Source organism: Schizophyllum commune (assembly GCF_000143185.2).
Source record: "Schizophyllum commune H4-8 unplaced genomic scaffold SCHCOscaffold_12, whole genome shotgun sequence".
Classification (NCBI taxonomy): domain Eukaryota; kingdom Fungi; phylum Basidiomycota; class Agaricomycetes; order Agaricales; family Schizophyllaceae; genus Schizophyllum; species Schizophyllum commune.
The window spans coordinates 454504-474164 of NW_026089549.1; the positions used below are offsets into that span (position 1 = coordinate 454504).

The 19661-nt window shown below is 56.6% G+C and overlaps 10 protein-coding genes across 10 annotated transcripts; 5 read left to right on the top strand and 5 right to left on the bottom strand.

Annotated features, from left to right (window-relative positions):
* The first annotated feature begins 226 nt into the window (after positions 1 to 226).
* SCHCODRAFT_02752494 (uncharacterized protein) lies at positions 227 to 1772 on the top strand. The gene is made up of 5 exons (XM_050347264.1): positions 227 to 238; positions 294 to 776; positions 822 to 897; positions 949 to 1139; positions 1196 to 1772. The coding sequence occupies exons 2-5, from the start codon at positions 309 to 311 to the stop codon at positions 1532 to 1534; spliced, it is 1074 nt and encodes a 357-aa protein (XP_050197888.1). The 5' UTR covers positions 227 to 238; positions 294 to 308; the 3' UTR covers positions 1535 to 1772.
* Positions 1773 to 2305: 533 nt separating this feature from the next.
* SCHCODRAFT_02602659 (uncharacterized protein) lies at positions 2306 to 6118 on the bottom strand (the record flags this gene model as incomplete). The annotated part of the gene is made up of 10 exons (XM_003027695.1): positions 2306 to 3196; positions 3251 to 3387; positions 3445 to 3487; positions 3573 to 3708; positions 4020 to 4086; positions 4214 to 4374; positions 4844 to 5643; positions 5694 to 5857; positions 5882 to 5957; positions 6059 to 6118. The coding sequence occupies 10 exons, from the start codon at positions 6116 to 6118 to the stop codon at positions 2306 to 2308; spliced, it is 2535 nt and encodes an 844-aa protein (XP_003027741.1).
* Positions 6119 to 6355: 237 nt separating this feature from the next.
* On the top strand, positions 6356 to 7850 carry SCHCODRAFT_02692756 (uncharacterized protein). The gene is made up of 4 exons (XM_003027430.2): positions 6356 to 6889; positions 6942 to 7017; positions 7071 to 7237; positions 7291 to 7850. The coding sequence occupies exons 1-4, from the start codon at positions 6410 to 6412 to the stop codon at positions 7621 to 7623; spliced, it is 1056 nt and encodes a 351-aa protein (XP_003027476.1). The 5' UTR covers positions 6356 to 6409; the 3' UTR covers positions 7624 to 7850.
* Positions 7851 to 8335: 485 nt separating this feature from the next.
* Positions 8336 to 9777, top strand: SCHCODRAFT_02602661 (uncharacterized protein; the record flags this gene model as incomplete). Its single annotated transcript, XM_003027431.3, has 5 exons — positions 8336 to 8371; positions 8503 to 8571; positions 8626 to 8701; positions 8753 to 8889; positions 8944 to 9777. 5 exons carry the CDS (start codon positions 8336 to 8338, stop codon positions 9775 to 9777), a joined length of 1152 nt encoding a protein of 383 aa, XP_003027477.2.
* Positions 9778 to 9858: 81 nt separating this feature from the next.
* Positions 9859 to 10266, bottom strand: SCHCODRAFT_02672128 (uncharacterized protein; the record flags this gene model as incomplete). The annotated part of the gene is made up of 1 exon (XM_003027696.2): positions 9859 to 10266. The coding sequence occupies one exon, from the start codon at positions 10264 to 10266 to the stop codon at positions 9859 to 9861; it is 408 nt and encodes a 135-aa protein (XP_003027742.1).
* Positions 10267 to 11550: 1284 nt separating this feature from the next.
* Positions 11551 to 13109, top strand: SCHCODRAFT_0237716 (uncharacterized protein; the record flags this gene model as incomplete). The annotated part of the gene is made up of 5 exons (XM_003027432.1): positions 11551 to 11631; positions 11768 to 11881; positions 11942 to 12017; positions 12073 to 12209; positions 12261 to 13109. 5 exons carry the CDS (start codon positions 11551 to 11553, stop codon positions 13107 to 13109), a joined length of 1257 nt encoding a protein of 418 aa, XP_003027478.1.
* Positions 13110 to 13307: 198 nt separating this feature from the next.
* SCHCODRAFT_02714917 (uncharacterized protein) lies at positions 13308 to 13748 on the bottom strand (the record flags this gene model as incomplete). Its single annotated transcript, XM_003027697.3, has 1 exon — positions 13308 to 13748. The coding sequence occupies exon 1, from the start codon at positions 13731 to 13733 to the stop codon at positions 13308 to 13310; it is 426 nt and encodes a 141-aa protein (XP_003027743.1). The 5' UTR covers positions 13734 to 13748.
* A 333-nt stretch (positions 13749 to 14081) lies between these two features.
* SCHCODRAFT_02516612 (uncharacterized protein) lies at positions 14082 to 14487 on the bottom strand (the record flags this gene model as incomplete). Its single annotated transcript, XM_003027698.1, has 3 exons — positions 14082 to 14260; positions 14314 to 14393; positions 14444 to 14487. The coding sequence occupies 3 exons, from the start codon at positions 14485 to 14487 to the stop codon at positions 14082 to 14084; spliced, it is 303 nt and encodes a 100-aa protein (XP_003027744.1).
* A 387-nt stretch (positions 14488 to 14874) lies between these two features.
* SCHCODRAFT_02085449 (uncharacterized protein) lies at positions 14875 to 15925 on the top strand. The gene is made up of 3 exons (XM_003027433.2): positions 14875 to 15160; positions 15210 to 15289; positions 15338 to 15925. The coding sequence occupies exons 1-3, from the start codon at positions 15114 to 15116 to the stop codon at positions 15514 to 15516; spliced, it is 306 nt and encodes a 101-aa protein (XP_003027479.1). The 5' UTR covers positions 14875 to 15113; the 3' UTR covers positions 15517 to 15925.
* Positions 15800 to 19604, bottom strand: SCHCODRAFT_02515857 (uncharacterized protein; the record flags this gene model as incomplete). Its single annotated transcript, XM_050343338.1, has 14 exons — positions 15800 to 15925; positions 15982 to 16255; positions 16462 to 16556; positions 16670 to 16766; positions 16894 to 17012; positions 17097 to 17194; positions 17256 to 17441; positions 17494 to 17771; positions 17907 to 18076; positions 18132 to 18281; positions 18356 to 18684; positions 18734 to 19058; positions 19112 to 19378; positions 19434 to 19604. The coding sequence occupies 14 exons, from the start codon at positions 19602 to 19604 to the stop codon at positions 15800 to 15802; spliced, it is 2685 nt and encodes an 894-aa protein (XP_050197889.1).
* Positions 19605 to 19661: the final 57 nt, after the last annotated feature.

The window sequence follows — 19661 nt, forward strand, 5'->3', positions numbered from 1 at the left end:
ACGACGGCAATGAACAAAGGACGCATTGTCACGGTCACATCACGTTCCCACAGTCATGAATGTGACCTTGACACAAACTTGAACAAGAACATCGACCGCGTTGTTCTCTGTCTCACATTCAGGTTTATGCACGATAGCTGGTATGAACATGGTCAAAGCCCTCGGGCGACCAGTGCTATATAAGGTCCCAAAGTATGTTGTTGTTCTCCCACTCACCCCACCGACTCGCCTACCATCGGTGCGCTGCCTCAGGACCCTTCGTTGTCCCCGAACTGGACTGACACAACACACAGAATGACCCGTAACCGATGGGGCGGAAGAAGAGAGTGGCCCGGGGGGCATCCTCTGATGCTCCTCCTACCAGGACTCTCCGACCTCGCAGTGCCCTAACTGGTCGCGTTCCTACGCTTAAGGAGCGCGCTGCCTACCGCGCTGCACAAGAACAAGAGCGTGTGCAAAGGCTACCCCCGCCACCCCCTTCTATACGAAGCGCTTCATTCAGTGCCTCTCGCTCGTCGCCTGCACCGTCACTGGCAGACTCTGAGATCTCCGAGTACCTGCCACCGCCGTCAACGCCGTCTTGGAGACCGCGTCGCCCTCCATCTATCGGATGGCTCTCTCCTCAAAGACGCGCAGACCCGGATTCGAGGCCGTGTGCAGAGGCGCTGCGCTTAGTATCGCTTTCGGGTGACCGATGTCCCTTTACAGGTATGGAAAGGTGCGACTACACCGTCCACATCTCCCATGGCGTGGATAGAGCGGCGAAGCCTGCCGATGTATGTCTTCTGATTTCCTCGTCATCCTCGCGCTGATCAACGAAGCTTCGAGATATCGAAAGGTCCTATGGTTTGGGCCCAGGTGAATACTTCGTCAATTCACGCCTCAACTATGTATATTGTGCGTTTGTTTCAAGACTATGCCCGATCATTTGACCAATATGTTCCCAAGTGAGCATCGATATACACGCTCCCTGGGATGGGTACCCGGGCAAGGATCACCCAAGCAAAGTGATCATCATCCCCGTGATGTCTGACCTCCAGAAGATGTATACGGCGCTCACGGACAAGGTCGTGAGCGACTGGCCCTGGGGAACGGTCGAGCCTCACAAGAACGCCGAGGGCTTCATTCACTACGAGGAGGCAAGTCGAACCCGAGCCTTCTCTGTCCGTCTGACTCTTGCTCAAATATTCGACAGGTGTTCCCTTTTACGGAGACCGGCTACTACTACCGCATCGTTCCCCTCAACACTTGGGGGAAAGCCGGTATCCAGCGTATCACCGAGCGTCGGGACGGTACCATCCAGCAGACGCTGATCCGCCCGCCATTTACGACCAACTCCGGCAAGCCACGAATGCCTCTCAAGAGGCTGCATGTTAATCCCTACAACATGGTCTGGAAGACCAACAAGATCCTCAAGGACCAAGACAACTCTGTCGTGCCAGAGTATGCTCTTCCTGAGGTCAACCTTATCCGCAAGATTGGCGCAATCATGACCGGTCTTGTCGATCCGGATGCTGCTGACTTCGTCCCTTGACTCTCTTGGGTCGATCAATTGAAGCCGCATTCGCCCGCGCGCCCTGTGGCTGGACCACTCACATCACGCCGTATTCTTGGTTCGCCTCTCTGTTCTACCCATTCCCCGCTTGCCGTCTATACTTATGTTCATCTGATTCCCTGTATGCTCTATATCCGCTCCTTGTATTCGTACTCGACTCATTGTACTTGAATGATACTACGCGACTGGCTTGATATAACGAGATAGGTCCCCCTTCAAGTGTGTTGTAGAAGACATTGGAGTGAGGCTCTAGCGCGATGGCGACGTCGCGCGCCGTCTCTAGCCGGTGGTGAGCGAACTCGCCGGCCTTCGCCTCCTCTTCTCGGGGCCATGTAGGCGGCGAGGACAACTCATTGGGCCTTGTCTGACAATCAACGTTGTCAAACCATGCAGCGACGCGCCGGGACGAGCGTAGCCCACGCCATTGCGAGAGTGAAGGCCGGGGCGAGAGAGCAAGAGATAGAATTACATCTGTCGTAGGGTTTCATTCTTGCAATCAACTTCGGCTGGTGACAGGGCGCTCGGGTGCAGGTTGCTGGAGCACCGCGATGTCGGAGACGGGTGCTCGACGGCGGTCGGACACGGCAGGTGTGTCGAAGAGGTGTACGAGGGGGTTACTCAAAATATGCAACCGAGTGCGAGGTGCGGCGATGCTTGGAGTCACGACAAGTGATTGGCGCAGTGGGGAAGCCACTCGCGAGATCGGCGGCGCAAGGGCGCGTGTTCACTCCATCGAGGCAAAACCAACATCTACTTCGCCGCTCGCGCAAAGACGTTCTCGCCCATCAAGCACACGCCGTGTATCCGGCTCGCCCAGTTATTGCTCGAGTGCCCCGCCCAGTCCGTGCTCGTCCCCATGATGGTGCCGCCCGAGTACAGCAGATTGGTATGCGGGTCAAGCGCGTTGGCTGCGTCGCGTGCGCGCTCCGTGCGGTATTGCGCGAGCAGCGCATCCCGCTTGGCCTCCTCTTCAATCCACGTCGCCCGCCAGCTCGCTCGCGTGGCCCTCCTCTGCGACTGAGAGGCGGCTCCGTCGACCCAGGCGCGCAGTTCGGAAAGCGGGTACCCCGCGCCTTCTGGACGCTCGTCGTCGTACTTGACGCCGGGGCGGGGCAGGGCAGAGGACCGCTTGTACAGTGGCCGTGGACCGAGTTTAGTGTAGGGTTTGGTTGCAGCGGTGGTCTTCGCCTGCTTGCATGGCGCACGCGTCGTCTTCCGCACGCCAGATCGTAGGCTCATGTTGCCCTTCCGCGCGTCTTGGAGTGGCGTGTCGAGTTCGCATTCGTCACTTTCGTGACCATCGTCACTGAGGGGATGGCGGTGCTCCTTCCACACGTCCGGCCCTACGAGGAACTCGGAAGGTGGTGGTTTGCTCCAGCAGGTCACGATATCGCCAAGAGCGAGCGAGAGGGTCTTAGCCTTCTTTGCGGGCATGACGGTTGAGATACACATGTCAAACTGGTCATCGGCCATGAAAGTAACGAAGAGAGGATGTGCGCGCGTCTTGATGCGGGGCATGGATGTGTAGGGCGCGCGGACGGCACGAGTAGTCTTGCCACGACTGACGTACAGTGTCGGACGCCCCTTCTTGAGGCAGTACAAGGGAACGAAGTCGTATTCGTACACCTCACCCGGGATCTCCTGATAGGTTGTGAGTATTCATTGACACAACGGGCAAGTGTTCTTTCGACTGACCTTGAGACAATCCTTCCGCCGGTGTATATCAGCAGACATGTTGTATTCAGACAGCTTCTGCATCTTTCTCAGGGTATTCTGCGTCGGAATAAGCGTCCATCGAAGCTTTTCAAGGCTCTCGGCCATGTCAGCTCGGACTTGAACAAAAGCGCGCGTCAGTATACTTCATTAAGGTAGACACCGTATACACGCACGACGAATGTGGTTCAGTGGCGAGCTTAGATCCAGGTCGCCTTTCTGTAGACCCCAGTAGTATTCGAAGTGTTCTATCTGTAGAATCAGACGGTCAGAGGTCGCCAGCGCCGTGCCACACGTTACAAACCTGACGGCGAAATCGGCCCTCGTCCAGATCCACCACTTTATAGTCGACGATGGAGTAGTCTTGCATATGCTTCCATTCAGAGATGCATTCGGATGGAACAGCAGACATATTATGCGATTTGTGCACAAATTTGAGTCTGAGTGGCGGACGACGATGGTGGTACGAACAAAAAACTAAACGCCAGTGGTGATGCACGTGAAAAACGTGACTCACACGCGGCGTGTCAGCGAGGCGCCACAGTGACACTGAGACTCTTCCGTTGCATGCATGCATCCTCCCTTGCTACCTCAATAAGGCCCCCCGACATCTCACCAAAAGGTCCGATCCTAAATCCGGGATTTGGGGTCATTTCCGTCGCATGGAAATTGGCCGATTATGAGGGTCTCCCGGTGCACCAGGATCGGACCATCGGTCAAGGCGCACTTTCCGTCGCACTATGGATCGCACCTCGGTGGCGACAATCCTCCCAGACCACCGCTTATGAGGCCGTGTTGGTGCTCTGACGGATGCTTGGCTGGTCGATGTTGGGTTGGCGGGGGTCTGAGCTAACGAAATTCCGACGCGACCCCCAAGTCCGGCGCACAATGGATCGAACATGGGCGACGACAAGGCCCGACCGGCGCATTTTGGATCGAACCTACCTCGAAGTTTTCCCCAAATCCGGCGCACTGGGATCGAACGTCGGGGCATTTTGAGCCTCCAATCCGTCGCATTAAGATCGGACATTTTGGTGAGATGTCGGGGGGCCTCCTCAATAACATTTGATGATGATGCGTGTGACAGTTCTGGTACAGTATCCTGTCTTCAATTCGCTTCGTACATGAATTGGACAACTACATAGAGAGTTATACTGTATATGTACATCTATCGCAGTCCATATGCGCGTACATGATACAGGCCGGGCGTGACTGCATGGGAACGCCGTGCGCTTGACTTACGCGAAGTGCTTCGAGGCAGCGCCCCGTTAACTATTGGCGGCCCCTACGACACAGTGTGCCGAGGCACCTCCCCTATGCGAATGACTCGCGCGGTGGCAGTCTCTATGCCGCTCGCAGGGACATGGGCTTGCCCAGCGGTCGCGTCGGTGGTGCAGTGCGAGAACTATGGCAGCCACCTCCCGGCCTCATGCGATATACATGTGGCGGTCGAGGCGAGACGTCAACGGGCCGGATGATGGATGATGATCCAACGATGCGGGCGGCGAAGGCGTTTACTGAGGTCGGTGAGTTTCGTCGTATGGAATGCCGAGTGTCCATAAACAGGTATCGCACGTGCGCATCGCCCAATTGTTGCTCGAGTATCGAGAGCGATCATGGCCGACAAGAGCCACCCCGCCACCGCTACGGGTGGTCTGCGGGTGCAGCGCGTCGTCAGCATCCCGTGCGCTTTCGCGACGATAGCGAGCGAGCATATCATCGTCCGCGGCCTCCTTGTCGATCCAGGTCGCCGGCCAGGAGGAGGCGCCCCTTCGGCGTTCGACTTTGTCGACCCACGCGCGAAGGTCAGCTATGTCGTAGGCGAAGTGATCGTCCTCCTCTCCGGACTCGAAGCCGGAGCGAGGCAGGGCAGAACCTCTGGTTCGCGTCGGACGGAGGTCATACCGGGCGTATGGCTTGACGGAGGTGGCAACCTTCTGCTGACGACAGGGCGCACGTGTCGACCTTCGCAACCGCATCGGCGAGACGTTGGCTCTGCGAGAGTCACCAAGGGCGGTGCGCGCCTCCTTTCCATCGTCGCTCAGCGGATGACGATGCTGTTTCCAGACATCGGGGCCAACGAGGAAAGTGGCCGGCGGCTCCTTCATCCAGCAACTAACGATGCGGCCAGCAGAGCTCATGAGGAGCTCGGCCCGGTCCATGGGCATCACATGAACCGCGCAGCCATCGAGAAGTTCGCTGGACATGAAGACCACGAAGAATGGATGTGCGCGAGACTTGATGCGGGGGAGATTGGCGAATGGCGCTTGGAAGGCCTTGATATGCGCACCGCCGTGAGCATATAGTGCCGCTCGTTTCTTCAAATTCATGCACAAAGGGACCACGTCGTACTCGTACTCCTTGTCGGGGAACACCTAGGTGAAAACTAAGTACAGCATGGAGGATGGAAAGGTACCCAACGCACGTCAAGAAAGCGTTTGCGGGCCTCGATGGGGGCCGTCATGTTGTATTGAACCAGCTCGTACATTGCTTGAAGAGTATCTTGGGTGGGCATGAAGACCCAATCCGAATCGCGAAGCCTTTGCACCATATCTGAGCGCACTAGAGCCGAAGACGTCAGCCGACACTCTGCGCATAGAGTAAGCCACACACGTTTGATGTGATTCATCTGACTATCAAGGCTCAAATCGCCTCTTTCCATGCCCCAGTGATACTCAAAGTGCTCGATCTGTTAGAAAAGGTCAACGTCCAGTGGATCGCGAGCAGTACGTGAACGCCTACCTGACGACGATTCCGTCCGGTATCCAAATCTACTATACGATGACTGACAATCGGAGAGTTCTTGACACTTCGACGCGTCGAGAGGCTGGTGGAAGAGATGACGTTCATCGTAGGTGCGAAGGCGTAGTGGCAACGATGATGGTAAGAGCGAGGATGAGAACGTGCTGTTATCGGAACATGCCGACCGCTCGTGACCGGAGCCAACTTCACACGGTCCTCGAGGCTATCAACATCCATTGTTTTCTCGGACCGCATCCCAAAACGAGTAACTGATGGCAGACTCGGATAATGCCGCTCGTGCATATAAGACTGGCATGCGGCAAACACTGTGACTTGCTTTCGCCCCCCACCTGTCGGGAGTTCGCTCGTCCCCTTCCTCCCCGTCGCGCCTCCCCCGTCATGGCACGGAAATACGTGCCATCGGAGAGCGAACAGAATGCCCGTCGCGAGACCCTTCGATCGGCATCTGGTTTTGCTATCGTTACCAAGCAGCGCCGGGCGAGGGACAGCTTAGTTGCTCAGCAGCGCGCGAGTAACCTCGCTACACCCGACCGTCGATCCGCGCGTGTTCAAGCTCGGGGCGGCGCGATAAAGCTGCTCTTCTCGCCTACTGGTTCGACAGAGTCAGCTAGCCGTGAAGCGGATCCAGATTACTCCCCGGTCAAGACTGTCACGGTTAGGCTCTTCGATGCGGATGGCTCGGCATACAACACCCCCTTGAAGTTCTCCAAGGATGAGGCACGACCGCGATCGTACCAGCTGTTCAGCTCCTATGCCTCAGATGACGGCGTGTTGAGGTGCATAATCACCGGGCAGAGCAACAAGAATGGCACCATCCAGTTTGCGCACGTCGCCGATCGGTCGCTGGACAACGACATGGTGCGTGAACACACGGTATTCTCTGGCATGATGCTAATGCGCTTTTCAACAGCTTCGTCAGCTGGAAAAAGTTTCCGGAGTGCAACCCAAGACCATGTCTCTCGATACGCGGTCAAACATCATCCCTCGTGCGTTGCAAGATCAACCATTTCCTGACCAGTCTATTAATGTCGTACTTCAGTCTGTGTGGAGATCCATCGGCCATTGGACCTAGGCCTCCTCATTCTCTTGCCTTGCATGTCTGTCTTATCGGACTTGTTCCAAGTCTTGAACACAAAGAAGATCCCTCCCTGGACTACCAAGCGGCGTCCCAGGAGGAACAAGGAGCGCTATATCCACCATGAAGACGTGCGTGATACTTAATTCTGAAAATCTCATCATTGACGTCCGCTACCTTGCAGATCTGGGAGCGCGGTACTGAGATCGAAGTCCATATAGTCCCGGTGTCTACCTGGAGCGAGGACAGTGGCATACGCTGCATTACTCGTCACGAAGATGGCACCGTCGAGCGCAAGTACTATGAGCACCCCTTCATGGATGAGGAAGGTCGTCCCGAAATCCCGACGATCAAGGTCAAGGTTTCGCCTATCTACCTTGCCTGGAAGGCCTCCGTCTCTCTCCTGAAAATGGGCGCAGGGGACCCACCCCCGTACGTGGCCAAGGAAGCCAGGCTTGTGATGCGCATCGGGAAGCTCATGCGGGGTGATATCGAGGAGAACCCGGTGGCGCATTAGCGGTTCTCGGGCTTTATTTCGCGCCATTCGACATTCCGGGATGTTGAGTTCGAAGCTTCGGTGTCTCTGACTGGCTCAGTATTCACCGCGAGTTAGACTCCACCTCACTGGAATGTCGGATGTGCCTCCGGCTTTGCGCCGCGTAGTTGTAATACTAGTTGTAAAATACCACATCGATGTGACAGTGCTTGTTGAAAAATCATTCGGACGCCGTTGGACTTTGCCTCAATCCACGATATGGACCAAAACATGCGTCTGAATTCGGGTCTATAGCCAATCAATCAGGTCGGATACGCTCTGCCCCTGTAAGATGGTCTCGTGCGTGTACGTGGTCCTGCTGTTGCTTGAGAAAAGCGACCTAGTCGCGGCGCTCGAGTTCGTCGTGTCCGCGGGCGTCGTGTGAATAGACTCCAAGCGAGGAGCTCAGTTCACCAAGCGCATCCTCCCATCCATAGCTGAAAGGGTGGAGATGAGATGACCACTCGTCTGGTCCGAGGAGGATCCCGTCTGGCGGCTGTTTTCTCCGCGGTTGACGAATGGACAGGCCTGCGTGTCTTTGATCATCGAGAAAGCTTCAGAGGGTACAGAGGTTGTGGTTCAGCCTAGTTCACAAGGCGGAGTAACATGATTAAATCGTTGAAGGTATTACAGAAAAGTCACAGGACATAGAAGGCGGTGAAAGCAAGATAATGGGCACATCGGGCGACGCGACATGCCGAAGTGGCACGTGCTTTCGGCGGATGCCGCGGTGCGCCACCCACTGGGATCCATAAGCGCGTCAGGCCTTGTTTCCTACTCTCACCCACCACGTTTGCGTCGAGGATTTCTTCGTGAAGCATGGTGTCCTCCATATCCTCTCTCAATATCTCCACTACAAAGAACATCCAAGCTGAAGCAGTCGTGAACTATTGTTTAGTGGACATAGACGCTGGTAGATACCAGCGACAGGTACGTGTTCTTAGTATCCATCGTCAAGGCCCTTTGTTTTCATTGTCTCACCAGATGGAACACTTTGAATACTACTGGGGGCTCGGAAAGGGCGAATTAGCCCTTGACACCGAGCTGAATCACATTCAACGTGTGCTGTACCGTCTTACGTGCCTGATCCTGTCTGACGTATCCTGCATAGTTCGGAAAGATATGGCAGACAAGTTGGATTGTCAAGAATGGGCGATTATGCCTACTCAAGATACTCTCGATGCGATGATTTCCCTCTCTAGATACAATGCATCTCAGGACGTCAACGCGAGGAGGCACTACTCAGAGGTGCGTTGTCCGATGACTTCCGCGTAGGTCCCTCCAAACTCAGTCCGTCCCCAGATCCTCCCCGAAGTCGAGTATGAGTACGAATTTGTCCCCCTCTACGTCTGCCAACCCATATACGCCAAGACCGGGCGCTCGACAAGGACTTTCCGCCCGCCGTACGCACGCATGCCGCGCCTAAAGTCGCGCGCCCATCCTCTCTTCGTGATATTCAAGATGGTAGATGTTCTCATCCTCTTCATCTCCACATCGGACTCCAAAGAGCGCGCGTACACCTGTTCGGCTATCGACGTGGCTAAGTGCTGGGAGGCAACCCCGCCTCCCGAGTTCCTCATCGGTTCTGATGTGTGGCAAAGCCATCGACATCCTTTGAGCGACGATGGATCTAAGGTGCAGGACCAGCTAAAGGGTGGCAAGCGTACCCATAAGCAGCCCCGCAATGTACGCAAGTCGACCAGAGCGCCATGTTCTCTGCCGAAAGCGCACACGGGCCCCTCGATATACGACCGCCAGCAGCGACCCATCAAGGAAATGACCTCCGCACTCCCTCTGTACAGGCTCTCCGGGCGCACCGAGTCCTCGAGCGGCCTAAGCGAGCAGGAGCTCCACGACTGGATGGAGAGGGCCCGCGGCCAGGCGTCTGCGCCGCCCGACTCTACGGCAGACGATCGTCTACTGGCCGAATACCAGAAGGAGCGGGCGCGCGATCCTGACAACGCTCTCCGGCTGCGCAATGTGTATGACCTCGGCGGAGTAATCACGGGCCCTCGAGGGAGCGATCGTTCGAGGTATTCGAGCAACGACTGGGCGATGCACGTCTTCAATACCTGTCTGTGGACCCACAAACCGCCGCCTAACTACGGCCTTGACTCGAAGCGTCCCTGGCTATAGAGCGTCGCCTGCCGCTGTGTTGCGCTGCGCTCCTCGGCTCTCTAATACATAAGACCCGGCGTCGCGCTCCCTCAATTCCTCCTACATACGACGCCCACGACGTCTCTCGGGCATCTCGGTGACCAGCGGGTCAACCCTTGGGATGAATCGCGGACTCGACCTGCCAGGAACGGCGAATATCCGCTCTGCAGGTTCCCAAAGGACTTCTCCGCCACCGCCGCTACCTTCGTCTATCTGCGGGACGCGCTCGAATTTTACGACGTCGGCTAGACCTTCTTTCCTTGCGACGGTAGTATTGATACCGGCGACAACGAAGGCCTTAACGGCCATGGATAGGCCCATTGGATGTTGGGCATTGCTCGGCATCGGCGCCGGCCACTTTCCCGATGTAGGCCACGAACGCCAACGCTCGAAACGCGGGTCGAGCGTCGAGGATGCTTTTCGAGGAGGTTTCGTCAGGTTGAGGTCGACCGCTTCGAGGCCGAGCATGATGGCGATGCTCTGCTTCGTCGCGCTGCGCCGCGCGTTTGTAGGGTGCGTATGGCGACAGCACACCTCGGGTCTTTAACGTCTGCTGCTCGACCACGCCGTATACGATGTCAGCCGCCGGCTTGGCTCAGGTGCGACGCGAGCGTAGTACGATTATGGCACGCCGAGGCATACTGGGGGCAAGGGGTAGTGACTATTGGTTATTGCGAGCGACGCCTAAGGGACCCCCCGAGCTTGCGAGGGAGGGAAAGGCGGAGCGAGCAACACTGATTAACCCACGAGAATAGGGCCGTTTCCCCGACCAAGCAAGTACAAAGAGTTATCGCGAAAAATGACATCATAGCGTGGGCGCTAGCAGGCGCGCGCGACGCGGTCACGCGTCAGCGTGGGTGGCGTGACGCACGCCCACAACCACCCACCGCAGACATGCGGTGCAGCAGCTTCAAAGCGCTATAACCACCTTCTCATGCCTCAGAATTATTGGGGTATTGCTCAGGATACTTTTAGAAAAGAAAGGACAATGCAAAGCAATCTCATTGGGGGCGATATCAACAAAAGCGTGTCCGCCTGGGCGATCGCAGGCACGCCTCTGTGAACTTCGCCGTTGCAGGGCAGGAGTCGTAAAATCTCATCTCTCTCTCGCTCGTGAGATTTGGACCTCAAAGCGTGATTTAGGGTGTGATGCATGAACTTCCACATGAGTGTTCAGTGTTGCTCGCTTGGTCTCAGCGAGCAATCTGTGGCTTGCCACCTACTATTTTAATATACGTGGTGATGTACAAAGTGGCTATTTTCTTCTTCTCGACCTGAGTACTCTGAATTTTCCTTAGTTGCATCCGATCTGGATGTTCTTCCCCAAGAAAATATTTGGGAAGTCCGAAAGCCTACTTACGAGGCTTCCGTACGTACTCGAGGAAAATAACGACTTGCCAACTTTGCCCCTAACAGGTTCGAACCTCACGCTAGCGTCACATCAGGTGACGCCGGCTCCGAAAGCGGCTCGGCCCGGTCGAATTTCTCTTGCAACTGACCGCCGTCATGGTCAGCACACGCGCGTTGGGCGACCGCCAGCTCTCGTCTTTTGGCGATTGCTTGCCAGTCTTTCTCTATGCGCGTCCGTCCTGGGCTCAATATTCGTTCAATGACTTCCCGACGATGCAATGCAGGGACTTCGGCCGTGAAACATCGCAACCGATGCTCTCAGCGTATGAAGTCAGCGAAGCATAGCAGAAGGCAGTGCACCATGGCAGGAAGCTGACAAAAGACGCTCGCTTCTGACTAAGAATGCTTTGGCTTCTTCTCAGGGTCGCAATCTTCTGCTCTGGGGATACCACAACAGCGTATCTAACCTTCCTTACCGATAATGTAAGTTCATTTAACGATCGATCCCGACCGTGACGCGCTTATGTTTCGATCGAGCCGAGGACAACAATGCTCGCGCTTTGACCTCTTCGTTCTCAGCTCTCCATCCTCCAACCATCAGGCTTGCCACATCGCTCAGCACATGTCCGCCGCTATCGCTTCTCACGAGATTTCAAGCAAGAAGAATGTTGACTCCCTGCCACTCGTCAATTACCGTTTAACGGACTTGGATGCCGACAAGTACAAGCGCCAGGTACGCGTCATGCAATCAATGCCACACTATTATGGGTACTCAAACATCTTCTACTCGTAGATAGAGCACTACGAATACTACTGGGGGCTGCAAAAGGGCCAGCTGGACCTCAATACGCCACTCAACCACCTGCAGCGTGAGGCGCTTTCAGTGGCCGTTTCGGTTTTTGATACTCACATAGACCTCGTCAGTTCGGAGCGATATGGCCAAGAAGCTGGACAAACAAGAGTGGATTGTTGTCCCCACGAAGGAGAACATGAATGCGATAATCGCGCTGTCAAGATACAACCAGTCGCAAGACGTGGACTCGAGAAGACCTTTCACCGAAGTACATTGTCTTATTTCGTCGCATCGAGCGACACTCATCATACCTCCTTAGGTGCTACCGGAGGTCGAGTACGAGTACGAGTTTGTGCCGCTATACATCAACGAACAGCGACGCCCCTCGCTCTACATCAAGCAAGGCAACACAACCACAATCATGCACCCACCCTTCGACCAGATGCCCCGCATCAAATCTCGCGCGCATCCTCTGTTCGTCATCTTCAGGTCGGAAGATGTCCTTTCTCTCTTCATATCAGAGCCGAATACCAGGCAGCGGCAGCTGACTCTCGCCGCGGGCACAGTGATCTACCGCTGGATCCAGCCGCCTCCGCCTGAGTTCCTTGTGGGCCCGGATGTGTGGAGGGAACATCGCCATCCGCTGAGCGATGATGGTTCCGAGGCGCGCGCGCAGCTGCAGACTAAGACGTCTCCTCGAACGAGGGCGCCGTGCGCACAACCGAAGACGACTACTCGGCCTTCAATCTACGATAGCCAGCAACGGCCAATGGCAGTGATGACTTCCGCACTGCCAGTCTACAGACTCTCCGGACGCAGGAAGTCCTTCAACGGCGTCAGCAGACCCGAGCTCGTCGACTGGATCAGCTCTATGAAGGCGCAGGCGAACACGCCGTGTTCGTCGCCTGACCTCGCTGCCAACGACTTCCTCCTCGTCGAAGACCCCCAACTCACCGACTACCGAAGTGAACCCGCGCGCGACCCGGCCAACGCCCTTCGTCTCAGCACATTCTATAACACCGGTGGCATGGTCATAGGCTCTCGTGGTAGCGACCGCTCGAGATATTCGAGCAACGATTGGGCGATGCACGTATACTCTACATGCCTGTGGTCGCACAAGCCGCCGAAGTCAGCGCACATACGTAGCAAGACTCGTCCGTGGGCGTAACAGATAACGAGACTCCGCATCTCGACTTGCAATTAGATAGATGAACTGCGAGACGCGTCCTCGAGAATGACAACAGCGATATTTTGAAGAAGACAGATCACAACAGACACGGTCTTATTCGAGCGAGAGAAGGACAACGGGGTCATTCTACAAAGGCCTACTACTCTTACGGGATCGCCATAGAAGGACGTGATATTTTCACTCTGCCCATTGCGAGCGGGAGAAGCGAGACGTATCCCGTTTCTGGTATATGAGGAAAGAAACTTCCGGCAGCCTCCTTCCAGTACGCACAACGTGCAGCGGAACACGGAAAGTCTCCTGCGCGTATTGTGCGAGCGCAGCGTCCGCTTCATCTGCCAAAGAGGGCGATGTCGATCCCTCCGCCAGGGAGGGCAATGTTAATTGAAGGCTCGTGTAGCAGGGCACTATACCGCCCACCCATGCGCGAAGGTGGGTGGCGTCATCGTAAAGACAGGTGAATGCTGGAGTGCGCGGGGTGAATTGATGTAAGTCTCCGTCATCGGCTTCTTCGCGCATATGCTTGCTCAAGATTTGCGATGTCGGCGTGAATGGCGTCTCGACTCTCGAGGTCGCCAGAGCATCCGACGTCTGTTCGTTCCGCATTCAGAATCGAAGGGGGGGCAGAACGTGGCTATCACGTGAACCAGAAATACACGGCCAAACAGCATCCACGTCCACGGTCTAAATTCTGCCGTCAGTGTCCCGTCGTGCTGGACACGGAGCCCTCCGTCCCGCAGATAGAAGCCTCATTTAGCTCAGACTCCTCTGATGCCTCATATCCACATGACGTCTATCGAGGGCACCGAGTTGCGATTTGTGCATGCAGTCTCTTCATAGTTCACACTGATTCGCGTCCGATGTTACTGTATATTCATCCTCCAGAGCTATTGATACATTATGTCGGTGTATATCGTACAGTCGCTTAGATAGTAAGAGCCCAATAGGAGCTGCCTACGCGCGCTTGTTGAACTCTTGTTGGGTTTCGCCCTTGTCGTGGCGCGCCTGCCCCTGCGCCTGCTGGGAGCTGTCGCCGGTGACGGCGCCGATGACATTGTCCTTCTTGCCGGAGATGCGGTCTGCGGTGCCCTCGGCATAGCCCTTGGCGCGGGCAGCGTTGTACTCGCCCTCACCTGTAGGCCGTTAGCACTTGTCGATGACTACTGTGACATGACTGGAGACTAACCCTCAGCGTGCTCCTGCTTGCCTGACGTTTGCCAGGACTCAAGACCGGTCGCGTTGCCGATAGCCTCGACGACGTTGCCCCTGCGTATGGGTCAGTACTTGTGGGTCGCCCTTCGCATCGCGCAACTCACTTGGTCGAGTGGTACTGGCCGGAGGTCTTTGATGGGTCGGACATGATGTTCGTAAAGGGTAGATGTGGTTGTCGTTATGTGGTTGGTGTTTGTTCGTTGGATGAGATGATTCTGTATTGCCCTCCAAGCCCAGCGCCTCTTATATAGGCATCCGCGACTCGCCCGCAGCGCAGGATGACGCTCGGATGACGGTCGCGCCCCCGTCATTCCTCCTGCCCGGATAGCAAAGCCCATGTCAGCGCACCGCCCGCGCCCCGCACGACCGCGCAGATGGCTCGATATCACACAACAATGGTCTTTGTACACGCAGCCAATTGCACCAACCGGCCGGGTTAGACTGGAGCGATGACGCGGGACAGGGCAAAGTCGAACCACTCACGTGCCGAGCGCGCGACGTCACAGAACGCGTCAACGTCACGACAGCGCGTCATAGGCGTCATCCAGGGCGGGGCCTCCTGTTGTAAGTACGGCAAGCCGTCATGGACTTGCGCAACGTCCGCGGTGGCGGCGACCGTCAAGGAGGATCCGGGAATGAACCACTTGAGGCGATGTACGTGCCGGCCCTGAGCCGCGCGGGTATATAAGGAGGGCGGTCTGGGAGGGAGTAGCAGCATAACGCAACCCAAGTTCACCCCACTAAACCAACCAACCCAACCAACTCACCTTCATCATGTCCAACGAGCCATCGAAGACTTCGGGCCAGTACCACTCGACCAAGTTTGTTCGCTCCAGCTTCCTCTTTCTCATCGTACTGACCCTTCCGCAGGGGTAACGTCGTGGAGGCCATCGGCAACGCCACCGGTCTCGAGTCCTGGCAGACGTCGGGCAAGCAAGAGCACGCCGAGGGTAAGCACGTTCAGAAACCCCGACGAGCAGAGACTTACAATCGCACAGGCGAGGGCGAATACAACGCCGCACGCGCAAAGGGCTACGCTGAGGGCACCGCCGACCGCATCTCCGGCAAGAAGGACAACATCGTCGGCGCCGTCACCGGCGACAGCTCCCAGCAGGCTGCCGGACAGGCTCGCCACGACAAGGGCGAGACCCAGCAGGAGATCAACAAGCGCGCATGAGCGTAGTAAACTCAACGCGCATGAGCGTGGTAGCTTGAATGCGCTCGAGAATCTGCACGCGATCCATGGCACGCTGAATCCAATTGCATGTACCCTATGTATACTGTACGCACGGGTTAATAGTGTACTATAGTCGAAAGGAAAGACATGGCGTACCAGCATAATCTATGTGTGAACCTATAAGTGTGTCTCTTACCTACGATAGTGTCTCTTTTACACCCGAATGTCCTCAGTCAAGCCTCTTCTCCTTCAACCACGCCTTGAGATCGCTCGTTGCGCGCTATCACCTCTGATCAGCAACCCATCCCTCGCACCCATCCTGCACACGCACCTCCAAGAACAGCGTATTCGCCCGGATAGCATCGAGCGTCTGCTCTGCGACCATCCTGTACACCGACGTGTCGCGCTCCTGCCATGATGATCAGCATCCTCTTCCTTTGGATCGACAGTTTGTGAATAGCGCACCTCAAAAAACACCTTCAACCGCTCGTAATCCTCCCACGTCGACAGCCCGCTCAAGCCGCTCGAGATCACGTATTCGAGCCCCATGCCCTCCTTGAATCTGTTGACGACCTCCTCAAACCTCCCCAACAATGCCTCCGCCGCCTTCCTCCTGGTCAGCGGATTCGCCTGCAGCCCGCCCAAAAACAACGCCGCGTGCTCCATCCGCGCGCCGTTGAGAGCGAGCCCGACAGCGGCGTCTAATCGTGCAGGGGCTTCGGTGGCGGTGAGGGCGGTGCTGTGATGACTGTCAGCCTGGGATGCAACGCCGGGCCAGGACTTGGTGCGATGCGGAGGGCTCAGACGCAGAGAGGCAGCAGAGAGTGACGAAGACCGACGGGAGGGTAGTATGTAGCGCAATGGGGACGTGGATGGAGACCGACGGGAGACGGGAATGTCGCGCGACGGCAAAAGCAGATGTGGGACGGAAGAACGACCACTCACGCAACAATATACATCTTCTGCGCGAACGGGCCTTGCCCCGGTGTGTACAGCGCGCGGACCTTGTCGTACGCGACCTCGCCGCCGTAGCGGACGCCCTGTAAGACGATGTCAGTATCAGTGCAAAGTAGCCAGACCCTTGGAGCGGAGATCTTCCCCGAGGAAACAGATCCTCGAGGAAACATATATTTTCGAGAGAGATTGAACGCACCGTAGTCATAACCGCCTGCTCCAAATCAGCCGTGAGCCCTGAGTCGTCGCCATGATCAACGAAGGCACGGAATCGGCGCTGGAGTTCTAGGACGACGCTGGGAGGTACTTAGTCAGCACCAAAGTCAGGTCAAAGCTGCAGCGAAGTCGGTTCCAAGGCAAGGCCGGGGGAGAATCAAGGCAAGGACGAAGGAAACCACACAAAAGGGAAAGCATCACACTCACCCCACATCCCGCGCATCCGCCAACCGCGCCACCACTAGCGCCCGGATAGCGCGCGTGGTGACCGAGTCGTCGGGCCTGTTCTCGAAACCGAGGTCGTCGAAGATGGGGCGCCAGACGGTCTGTGGGGTGATCGTTAATAATCTACGGACGGGTACCAAAAGACGTGCTGCCATGGTGTGTTGGTGAGGAAACGCCGAACTCACCCTCTCCCAAGTCTTCAGACTGGACAGCACCGCCGAGTCCTCCCACCAGGTAGAGGCGATGATAGACAAGCCTGCAGCGACGGCCTGGAGGACCAGATCTACATCGTCCACAATTAGTCACCCAAAGCTCGCAAAGCAGATACAAAAAGTCCGACTCACGCTCCCGGCTACCCTTGATGAAGAGCTCGAGAAGGCCCAGCACCTCGTCGACGCGCATCAGCCCCGCCTTCGCCAGCGCTATCACGTCGTTGACGAAACCTATCCGATCACGAGTGGGGATCTTGGCGCCCGAGAGCAGGACGTTGGCGACCTTGCGGCTAATTGCGCCGGAGTAAAGCACGCGGTCTATTGTATGGTCAGCGACAGGACAAAACTCAGGGAAATCCACGATACTCACAAAACCCATGATTCCCGTAGTTCAACTTGTACGGGAAGTGCAGGTCGCATGGTACGACCGTCTCGCGCTCCGTCAGCAGGATCTTTGTCGTCGTGTACGTTGCACCGCCGGGTGGTACATGCCATAGGACGACGGGGACATGCCAGAGCACGTTCGCCTCGCCATCCGCGAGGCCGGTCTCCAAGAACCTGTCCTGCCGGATCCGGAGACCGCCGGACGGAACCTCGGATACGGTTTCCGTGACGGAGAGGAGAGGGAATCCGGTCTGCGTGAACCAGCTGTCCGCGAAGCGTTCGACGTCGATGTCTGTGAGGACGTATGTCAGTCACCTGGTTGCGGATTCAGGGGAGGTGGAATGGGGACGCGTGTATGCCAGGTTCACCGGGCGCATCAGCTGAGTCAAAGGAATTTACTTGCCTGCCGCCTCCCCCAACGCCCTCCAGAGGTCCTGTCGCACCGTATTGCCATATAAGTACCGCTTCAAGTAGATCTGTATCCCGTGCACGAAGACGTCCTGTCCGAGGTAATGCATGATCATGTCGAAGACGGACTCGGCTTTTGAGTAGGTGAGCATGTCGAAGATCTGCGGGAGAACGTATTAAGTCTTTGAGCAAGGCCTTTGCTGAAGGTGTACGTACGTTATTCAGCCTCTTGCTCCCGCTCACGTCCACCTCGACGGGGTGCGAGCTCGGCTTCGCGTCGAGCTTGAGGCCAGTGTCCAGGGAGCTCATCTGCGCAGAGCCAGAGTCCCACTCAGGATACAGCTGGTCACAGATGATAGTAGTAAACTAGGCAACGAAAGTCAGTATCGGTCCAATTACCACTGTACCTTCCAGCATTCAGACAACCTCGTCGCACTCACCAAATTGCACAACCCCTCATTTAGATACAGCCCACTCCACCATCCCATCGTCACGATATTGCCGAACCAGTTGTGCCCGACTTCATGCGCGATGTGGCTCATCGCCTTCTGCTGTTTCTGCAGGTCCGCTGAATTGGGGTCAACTATGGACGCATCATCACTGGTGATGATGAGCCCCCAGTTCTCCATCCCACCACCGTAGCTGGTGGCGATGAGCGTGTCGAGCTTGGGCAAGGGGTAGGCGACGCCGAAGAGGGACTCGTAGAGCGGGAGCGCGCGGGCAATGACCGAGAGGACGAACGCGCCGCCGGGAAGGATGTTTGGTGTTGCTGGGGGAAAGATTTAGATGTGCTCAGCTTATGGAATTAGGGACTCAACAGTACACCCTCACAGGCTTCCTCTCGCCGGTGATCGGGCTCACATACGCGCTCTCCAGGTAGTCGAACTCGCCCGTTGAGAAGGCGAGGATGTAGGTGCACATGCGAGGGGTCTTGCCGAAATGCGTGATCTTCCAAGCGTCGCGACTCGGAATGCGCTCAGGGAACAGCCCGTGGACATCCTCCTGTGTATCGTATGCGCTCTCCTTCTCCGCGGGCATGTTGTTGATGCTGGTGTACTCGGCGCGGGTTATCATGGACACCTTGAACGTAGCCTTGAGCGCGGGCTCGTCGAAGCAGGGGACTGCACTTCTGGCGCGGACTGGCTGTTGAGGTGGGCATTAGCGGTGATACTAACGCATATATGCAGTGTACGCACCTGGAACATGGTCTTCGCATAGCGCCTCACGCGCGCCTCCCCCTCCTTCTGCCATTCCGACACGCTGTACCCGATCCCAGTGTTTGTGAGCGTTCCCTGGTAGTGAATGCGAAGGGTGAACTGCGTCCCTTTGGCGAAAGGGAAGGGGAACTGGAAGGTCGCGCGCTCAGAGTCAGAATCCACTGTAATGTCCTTGGCGGGGATCGTGTGCTGCTTGTGCCCATTCGGGGGCGCTAAGCCCAGTATGTCGGGGACGAGGGCGCACACCTGTGCGTTCGATCGCGAGTCAGCACAGCTCACGACAGAACGCCCAGTCACGTACCTGCCCAAGGCGAATAGGGTCGCAGACATGCAGAGTCACCGCCGATGTGTCCTCGCGTGCGACGAGGGCGATGTTCGCGACGCCATAGTACGCCTTCTCCTCGAGATCGGTGCGGAGCACAAGGTCATAGTGGACGGGCTCGACGTTCTTAGGCAATCTATCGCTCGCCATGGTGTACTACGACCGGAGGAAGGTAGAAGTTCCGCGCAAGATAGCGCTGGTGCCTTT

Bases quoted from the DNA above. Each gene is read 5' to 3' on its own strand.
- SCHCODRAFT_02692756 (XM_003027430.2), top strand. From the start codon at position 6,410: ATGGCACGGAAATACGTGCCATCGGAGAGCGAACAGAATGCCCGTCGC. The intron at 6,890-6,941 runs GTGCGTGAACAC...GCTTTTCAACAG, and splicing joins GGTCGCTGGACAACGACATG to CTTCGTCAGCTGGAAAAAGT. The intron at 7,238-7,290 runs GTGCGTGATACT...GCTACCTTGCAG, and splicing joins GCTATATCCACCATGAAGAC to ATCTGGGAGCGCGGTACTGA.
- SCHCODRAFT_02752494 (XM_050347264.1), top strand. From the start codon at position 309: ATGGGGCGGAAGAAGAGAGTGGCCCGGGGGGCATCCTCTGATGCTCCT. The intron at 898-948 runs GTGCGTTTGTTT...TATGTTCCCAAG, and splicing joins ACGCCTCAACTATGTATATT to TGAGCATCGATATACACGCT. The intron at 1,140-1,195 runs GCAAGTCGAACC...AATATTCGACAG, and splicing joins GCTTCATTCACTACGAGGAG to GTGTTCCCTTTTACGGAGAC.
- SCHCODRAFT_02085449 (XM_003027433.2), top strand. From the start codon at position 15,114: ATGTCCAACGAGCCATCGAAGACTTCGGGCCAGTACCACTCGACCAA. The intron at 15,161-15,209 runs GTTTGTTCGCTC...ACCCTTCCGCAG, and splicing joins GGCCAGTACCACTCGACCAA to GGGTAACGTCGTGGAGGCCA. The intron at 15,290-15,337 runs GTAAGCACGTTC...ACAATCGCACAG, and splicing joins CAAGCAAGAGCACGCCGAGG to GCGAGGGCGAATACAACGCC.